A 9,081-nucleotide genomic window follows, 5' to 3' on the forward strand; every position below is an offset into this window, starting at 1 on the left:
AAATCATGGTTTGTTGTTGTATTAGCTATCATAGTTTATTCATGTGAAACAAACCACAATTTGCCTATCTGCAGGGATCTCACCTGTTATCCAAGAATTCTCCAAGATTATAGACAGAGGCTCTGAGATTACATCCTTAAGCTTTTTGAAATCAGCCTTATTTTTTTAGTAACATACAGAGTCTCTGTTTTCAAGTCATAGAACCGCCTTAAAGTCCAGAATGCATGTCTGACTACACTCAGCTTTACCTTGCCTCTGTATCATGAAAGCCAAGAGGACATGATTACTTCGTCCCAAGGTTCCCAGTATTTTTACTTCTTTAATCAGTTCCTCTCTGTTGGTGAGGATCAGGTCCAAGACAGCTGATGCCCCTTAGTCCTGATACCACGATTCCATAGCAGTTCACAAAAGCAGAATGGAATCCTGGCAGTAATTCTTAACATCTTCAGAATCTCAGCAGTCTATTTTTATTTTTCTCTTTAAAAGTGGGTTTCTAGCCCCTTTAGTAAAAAAAACTGCTTTGAGTGGACAATGCCTTTTAAAGCACAGAAAACTGTTGCTTTCCATACTATTTCCAGCTGCCAGGGGTTGAGTAGGGTTTCCATGTCCTGTATAATGGTTTTTTGCATGCATCTGCTGAGAGATTACACAACTCTTTTACCTGAGTGGGAAGAATGATCAATTTTATTTTTGTAAATTTTAAAAACATGATATTGTGCTTGTTCTGCTATTACGTAACAGCAACATTCCTATAAATCACTTAAACCTCTGGGATCGTGGATTGATGACCTTGTTTTACGAGTGACTTTCTTTTCCATGTGGGCTAAACAAGTTATCACCTTTATGGAATCAAGGTAAAATGCAAAATATTAGAACAGTAAAGATTCTGGTGAAGTATATAAATATAAAGAAATGGCTTTGGCCAGAGTAGAGTTAAAATGCCACAGTTAACATACATTGGAATTGCAAATTTTCTGATACCTACTATAGAAATCCAGAAACAAATTATGAACATGACATATCCAGTGCAGACAAATTCCTATTTTGATTCTGATACGTATGTGGGATCTGCAGCAAAGTGTTGGCATTTGGAGTGCTCCCGTTCAAGTTCTCAGCCACTCCCTTCCATTCCCTTTCCCTTCCATATTTTCTATTTTTCCTGTAAAAGTCAGTCGGCATTCTATGTCCGTGAAGCCTGCTTAGTTCTTGGATCAGTAGGGGGTGCAGGAGGCCCCTCTTGGGGTCTTTCTCGCTAAAGTTTTTGTTTTGTTTTGTTTTTTGTATCTCTGTAAACCTTGGGCGCTACTGCTGCTTCACAGATAACTGCCTCCATTCAGAGCTGTGCTGTAACTTCTGAATCTTCCCCAGACCTGCCTTTTCCTTTAACAATCAATTCATCCTTCTGGATGGTGGGCACATGTGGAAAGGGAGAAAGGACCACCTCTCCTGTTATGTATGCTTGCTCTCATTCCATTTTTCGTTCCTCGGAAAGACCATTGTTTAGATAATGGATGGCATTCTTCACAGGTTAATGCCTCCAGCTGGAAGGAATTGGTGAGATCTACTGAAGCCTCGTCTCACCAGTCTGAACCAGCTTGCAGTTTACAGTATTTGTTTATTTACTGAATTTGTATACCGCCCGTCTGAAGATCCCAGGGTGATTCACAGAATAAAATCACAAAGTACATAATAAAAACAAGAACAAACCAAGCCAATAACCCCCCTGCCCAGAAACACATTTACAAGAATATAGTCTGTTAATCAGCCAAATTAATGTGACCTCTCCCATTATTTTAAACTACCCCCCCATGTTCCTCCCTATGCTCCTATGCCATAGCCACTGCTGTTGTGCAATTTGCCTTCCCTTTTGCTCTTAGCCCTGACTTCATGAAAATCTAGGATTGTGATGTGGTACTAGAAATCCTCCAATGGGGGCTGCATGATGACATTCTTATATTTACTCTTACATGTGTATGGATTGTACTTTTATAGTGGTTATGCCTTTGGCTAGTGCAGATTGTCATTATTTATTGTATTGTATAATTGACCATTTAAAACCATAATTAATATATACTTCTAAACTTATTCTGAAAGGCATCAGTATTTAGTGGTACTTCAGAAGCTAACCAAAACAACTATGCAACCTGGTGAGGAACCTGACCCCTTTGATGGCAGCTCTCAGGCACATCCCAGCTGCTTTTGGCTTCCAGCTTTCTTCTTTCCACAAGGTACATAATTTCATGGACAGTTACTATTTTCAGCAGTGTGTGGATAAGGAGTGGGGAACTGTGGTTGCCTACTAGGTCATTGTTAGGGGTTGGCATAGCAGGGGCTGAGTCTTTTGTCTCTTGTGCCAGGCCCCAGATTTCATGTCCCTTCCCTTTTTCCAAAACTTTTTTTTTTAACAAGGAAGTCCTCATAGGGTGGTTTGGTGCACTGCAAAGTGCAGTGCCAGTGAGGCCCCAGCCACTTGCCCCCTTAATTTGCTTTCCAGTTGAGGCACAGATTTTATTGATGGCGACACGAAGCCATCAACAAGACAAAGATTCTCTGCTGGGTGCATAGGGGTGGCGCCCCACCCTGGGCAGTTAGCAAAAGACAATAGAGTTGGGAGGGAGGAGTTTCAGAATTGCAATGGGCTCATGTAAGCAAGAGGAAAAATAGTTTTGTTTCGGGGAATTAGTTTGCAAGTTGGAGAAAAGGGAGTCACAGCACAATGTGGATTGACAGTTTGAACCCAACATAGCAGCCATGAGAGAAACAGGACCCTTCTAGAATGTAAACTGGAAGTCCCCATACCCAATCCTAAACTCAGGTTGTGTGTATATGTGTAAATAAACAATATACAGGCAAGCCCCATTTTAGGCATGACCAATATGCAGTGCCAAACCCAGAACCAGGGGTGCCAACTTGAATAAAATATTGAGGGGGCCCAGGTAAGCTCTGCCCCATATAATCAGTCACATTATGTAATGCATATGCACCAATTGAATGGGAATGCCCATCAATTTTATGGGGACCCTGCCCTCTCAACTATGGGGGCTTAAGGCCCCCATGGCCCCTAGGAAGTGGCTCCTATGCCCAGAACTGACCCGGAAATGTAATAAAAGACTTCACTAAAAGAGCGGGCAGGGTGAGGCGAAGGCAGAATGGGGTGTTTCAGTTACACATGATTTCACGCAAGCATGCAGTGACCCAGAACACAAGCCCTGCACAAATCGGGGCTTGCCTATATCATAAAGACCCCATAGTCTACTCTGTGCCTTATTGTCCAACAGGCACAGACCCTGGTAAGTAGGCCTGGTACCTCTGGAGTCTTGTGCCACTCAGATTGGGGTGGCATGCAACAGTATGTTTAAACGTTTGTACAAAACATATTGCAATGCTGAAAAGGGTTCAGAAAAGGGCAACTAAGCAACTTCCCTATGAAGAAAGATTACATTTCGGGCTTTCTAGTTTAAGAAAAAGAGTAAGCGGACATGATAGGTGTGCATAAGGTTATGCATAGTGTGAGGGGAAAGTGGATAAAGATTTTTTTCCTTTTTAGTCAACTAAAGCTGACTAAAGCCTAGTCTCACACCTCTTGTTCCAACATGTGCTCACACACTCATCCATGTATTTTATTCCTGCAGGATTTCTTACTGCAGTTCTTCAGAATTACGCTCGGCAGAAAGAATTGCCAGTGGATTCTCTTAATTTTATCCACAAAGTTCTTCCATTCGTTCAGGATGAAGATCAGAATCTTAGATTTTTCAGCGCAAAAGAAGCTATAATAAACAAAGCATTTAAGGTAAGAAAATAAGAGCACATATAGCTTAATGGTTAATAAGCTTTGAGCTGGATGATTGATCTAAGTCATTGTTATGGCCTTATACATTAAAAAAAAATACTGAGAAAATGTATGTGATATGTTCTGATCATATTGGGAAGATACTATTGAAGAGTGTCTGGAACACATTTCTGAAACAACATGGGGAAGAAAATCCTATAGGGGAAAGTTGCAGGGGCAGGTTGGGGTGTGAATTCCCTTTTAATTCTGCAGTGCCGAAGTATTTTCCTTCTGAAGCACATTTACTTCATTTCCAAAGGAAAAGGAACCACTTTCTGCGACTCTCAAATGACTTCCTGCCAGGATTCAGTAATTCTACACACACACAAAAATTTGAGCATCAAGAGACACTTTACTTAAGTTCAAATTCTGTTGGGCCAGCCTCCTTCTGCCCGTTTAAAAAGTACTAGAACACCTTATGCAGGTGAGGGCGAGGAAGGTGGTACCCAACAGTGTGCTGTCCTGATGCTGCTGGACTACAACTCCCATTATTTTCTGCCGACATGGCCAATGGCCAGGGATGGTGAGAATTGTAGTCCTGCAGCACTTTGAGGGCATCACACTGACTACTCCTGAGCTTCAGCCATGCTTAGCATCATATAGGAAGACCAACTTACTGTGCCTATCAGTTAAAATGTAATTTACAGGTTACCACTGAATGTAGATGTGGTTGGTGTCATGGAGGCTGAATAGCGGTCATTCTACCTCTGTAAAGGATTGCTTCACTAATTGCTGAATGCATGAAAAATTGATACATAACAATGCCTTTTCCATTGGGTTGATAGTGATTTTGTTTGACCAACATAGTACAGTCATACCTTGGATCCCGAATGCCTTGCTATTTGAATGTTTTGGCTCCCGAATGCTGCAAACCCAGAAGTGAGTGTTCTGGTATGCGAAGTCTTTGGAACCCAAACGTCCAACGGGTTCTGATTGGCTGCAGGAGCTTCAGAAGCCGCATTTTGGTTTCCAAACGTTTTGGAAATAGAAAGGACTTCCAGAACAGATTCTGTTCAACTTCCAAGGTATGACTGTAGTACTGACCCACCTGCCAATGCTACCTGTAGGTCAGGTGCCTCTCAGGATAACACCATGACAGCCAGGTCAAGTTCCCTATCTTAAAACATTTATATCATCATGTTGTTGTCGTTTAGTCGTGTCTGACTCTGTGACCCCATGGACCAGAGCACGCCAGGCACTCCTGTCTTCCACTGCCTCCCACAGTTTGGTCAAACTCATGTTTGTAGCTTCGAGAACACTGTCCAACCATCTCGTCCTCTGTCATCCCCTTCTCCTTGTGCCCTCCATCTTTCCCAACATCAGGGTCTTTTCCAGGGAGTCTTCTCTTCTCGTGAGGTGGCCAAAGTATTGGAGCCTCAGCTTCAGGATCTGTCCATCCAGTGAGCACTCTGGGCTGATTTCCTTAAGAATGGATAGGTTTGATTTTCTTGCAGTTCGTGGGACTCTCAAGAGTCTCCTTCAGCACCATAATAGCTGGTCATAAATTTTGAAGGTTTTGTGGTGTCTGGTGGACTAAAAACAAACAAGAAAACCCTATCATATGACATTCATCTATCATTTTTGTTGACTTTCAGGAATCTTCTCGGTGTGAAACTGGAGTTATAGTTTGTGGCTTATACATAGATGGTGCTTGCTGGAATCCCACTACAAAGACATTGGAAGAGCCTGAGCTTCACCAAAGATTTTATCCACTACCAGACATACATTTTTTACCAAAAAAGGTGATTTAAATAAAATGTACATTCTGTGTTATAACAAAAGCTCAGGGTGGCAATAGGTAACGCTAATGAAACAAATTTTGCAAGTTGGGAGCAGCTATATATTTATACCTGAAATGATAAACATTTGATTTCATTGTATCATTTTACTACATTATGCACTCCTTTTCTCACCCACTCCCTTATTCTGACCCCAAGTTTCAACCTGTAAAGTGTTTTTGTCCATGCTGCATGTGCCTGGTGTTTATGGCAGTTGTGGTGCATCTGGCTGGCTGTTCTGAATCTATGACGAATTAACAGTGTGCTGTGCTTGTGCAAACAATTGTCAGGCTACTTGTGTAGAAAAAAGCCCACCCACTGCTCCATCACCAGATGGGTGCTGAAGGTAGAGGCTCATACTAACATCTAGAACCCCTTCCCCCTTAAAGAGGAGACAGATATGCAAAGTTTGCCTATGTTGTGCTGTGATTTCCTGCTTCGCATATTGGTTGCATGCACATACTATATATTGTATGTTTTCTGTGCTACTCTTTCATATTATGCTAATATGTATTATTAATTCATCAACACTTTTCTTTTGAAGATGGCCTCCCATGCAAGACCCCATTGTCTAGAGGAGGAAGAAGTCTGGCTACTTTATGAATGTCCACTATACAGGACACCTGAAAGATCAGGAACACTGTCCTCTACAGGTATATCAACTAATTTTATAACAGTAGTTAACCTACCAAGTCTTATAGCACCCAGCCACTGGATAACAAGAGGTGTTGCACTGTTATGCCAACTAGATGACTGAGAAAATTTAAAAAATAATTACCTCTTAAACTTGGATACCCTTCAGACTGTTGGACCACTTGAGGTTTTGGTAAACGGATGCTTAAGAATAAACAGTATTTATTGTGGTTTTATGATTTATCTTCTCTTTATTTATATAAGCATGGTAGCAGGTTAATTAAACTTATTTGTGTTCAGTCAGATGTGTGTCAAGCTAGCCATGTGGTAAAGTTGGACTTCCTCAGCTCCAGCAATAAACTTCTAGTGCTTGCTTACCGCAGTAGTTTCTAATAGTGACCAGCCCAATGCTGCTGGAGCCTTACAATGAGGGCATTAAAGTGATTGCCACTATCTTGAATCAGAATTGTACAGTTGGAAGGGACCCTCAGGATCATCTAATCCAACCCCCTGCAATGCAGGCATATGCAGCTGTCCCATACGGGGATCAAACCTGCAACTTTGGCATTAACAGCACCAACTGAGCCATCCAAATCTGTAGCATGCCTACTGAACAAAAAGTATGAGTCATTTCTATTGCTCTGCACCTCTGACTCCATTTACCATCATGCAACCAGGGAGGTTTGTGAACATGACAAAGCAGCCCTGAGTTTTCCACCTCTGTAGTATGAGAAGGGCTCAAATGAATATGGCAGATCCTATGTTTGTTTATTTCCTGAGTAGGAGTGTGAGCTTTTCAACCTCTTTCTGGGTAGAATGCATGTAATTCACCTGAACTTGGCTAGAACTCTTAAGAACTTAATCAGAGCTACTTATATATTCAAAGGGCAAACAAAAATGTTAGAAGTCTCTTCCAAGTAAATAATTACATCTGCACAAAATCATTTCTAGATTAAATTTTAATTATGCAAGTTACTTTTTATGAAGTTCAATCTAAGGAGTACATTTTAGATGTAAAAAGGTGTAACAAACATGACACGTTGCAGTTTATATTAGTCAGGAACCACACTCCTGGGAGAACATTTTAGAATTATCCGAAAATAGTGGTATTTCTACAATTTTCTTTGCATAACAAATTACAATAGATATTTTGAAACACTCAATGTTTATAAGGATTTTTTCTGCTCTAAACAGATGTTATGCAGGCTAAAGAAAGTTGTCATGATCATTTCTGCCACACAACACACAGTCAATTTACAATCTTGTACAGCAGTAACTAAAATGGCTCATACAAATATACAGAGTACAATATGGATCCCCATAGGGCATAAGAGTGCTGTTATCCCCATCACTCAAGGCTATTCATGTTCCAAAGGGGACTGGTTAGACGGGGATATGGGCATTCGTTAAGTAAGCCCTACAGTGATCCACAATCATGCATTTTAACTATATTAAACGGAAAACAATTGTTATCAAGAACTATGCTACAAATTCATAAATGCAAAATATAGTAAAATTAAAAATGGGTACTTTGCTATTATTAAATGGATAATTTTTATCAGCTGTGAAAATTTCAACAGACCTGCTTTCTAATTTAATATATTAAAATGGCAATTATTCCTTCCATTTAGGTAAATAATTCCACCTTATAGCCAATTCAGTAAAAAACTATTCAATAAAATTTTATAGATGTTCTGCTACAAACAGCATAAAACCACATAGCATGAGTTGCTATGAAAACTCATGAAAACTGAAGAAGTGTGCATGCACACGAAAGCTCATACCAAGAACTAACTTAGTTGGTCTTTAAGGTGCTACTGGAAGGAATTTTTTTTGTTTTGACTATGAAAACTCAAATATACAAAAATACATTTGTTAAAAAGTTCAATTAAAGTGGTTGACTTTAATCATGTTAAAAAGCTGCTTTAAATAGCAATTTGAAAAATTAGCATTTTTCCTACTTTCAACAGTATAAAAAGGCAAAATAACCTACATTTGAGGTAGCAATGCCAATTCACAAAACTTTGAATAAATTTCATATACTTCCATAACACATTTGTCATTGCAATATTTAAATGAGCACTTTAATTGTTCAACTCAATTTCATAGCAATACTTTATAAAACTTTTCAAAAATACTGGAAATGGTTTTAGTAAAAAAAAGATTTGCATCTTATACTCAAAACACTGTACAACAAAATCTTTCAATGTTACAATATAAAGAAAAGCTATAGTACAAAGCAATGGTTTATAATAGCTGAAAAAACTGCCTATTTTTTCACAGTCTGTACAACATGCCACACCCTGTATCATTGTTTTTTGTCACTTGCACTTCTTGAGGTCTGACACTCTCAAAGAATGAGCTGTAAGGGATTTTAAAATATTCTCTTAAATCAATGTACTTTTTAGAGCACATAGTATAAGGAATACTATTATGTAAAAACTTCAAGAGGCATATGACAACCATCGCTCAGACTTAAAATGGGATTTTGTTCTCCAGAGCAAAGGGGTAGAGAAGCAACTCCTGTCCATTTGCTTCCCCAGAAGCAATTCCTGCTTCTGCAACAGCCACTAGGGATTCAGCCTGAGAGAACCAGTTATAAGAGACAGACCTGAGTGAGAACTACTATGATTAGAAAGCTGTAGCATCGGAAGTCGCTCTTCATTGGACTTTGTAATGTTTACTATTTTCTGGTGCATTTTGGCCAAGGGCTCTGAAGGTAGCCCAAAGAATGAAAAATACAAAAGTTACACAAAACAAGCAAATCTTCAGCATTAAACCCTAAAATGGTCTTTCCTATGTCCAGAACAAATAATTAACATTATCCAAGCATATACATTG

At 39.7% G+C, this 9,081-nt stretch overlaps 1 protein-coding gene across 2 annotated transcripts in view; it reads left to right on the forward strand.

Moving 5' to 3' along the window:
- The window catches only part of DNAH14 (dynein axonemal heavy chain 14), a 138,706-nt gene extending 132,230 nt beyond the window's left edge, over nucleotides 1–6,476 (forward strand). For both annotated transcript variants that reach the window (XM_081903568.1, XM_081903567.1), the window contains exons 80-84: nucleotides 742–854; nucleotides 2,095–2,228; nucleotides 3,633–3,790; nucleotides 5,425–5,571; nucleotides 6,152–6,476. In XM_081903568.1, coding sequence (XP_081759694.1) covers nucleotides 742–854; nucleotides 2,095–2,228; nucleotides 3,633–3,790; nucleotides 5,425–5,571; nucleotides 6,152–6,364 — 765 coding nt within the window. In that variant the 3' untranslated portion in view covers nucleotides 6,365–6,476. The remainder of the gene's footprint in view (nucleotides 1–741; nucleotides 855–2,094; nucleotides 2,229–3,632; nucleotides 3,791–5,424; nucleotides 5,572–6,151) is intronic.
- Nucleotides 6,477–9,081: the final 2,605 nt, after the last annotated feature.

Source organism: Podarcis melisellensis (assembly GCF_964234715.1).
Source record: "Podarcis melisellensis genome assembly, chromosome: 3".
In the NCBI taxonomy this organism is placed as follows: domain Eukaryota; kingdom Metazoa; phylum Chordata; class Lepidosauria; order Squamata; family Lacertidae; genus Podarcis; species Podarcis melisellensis.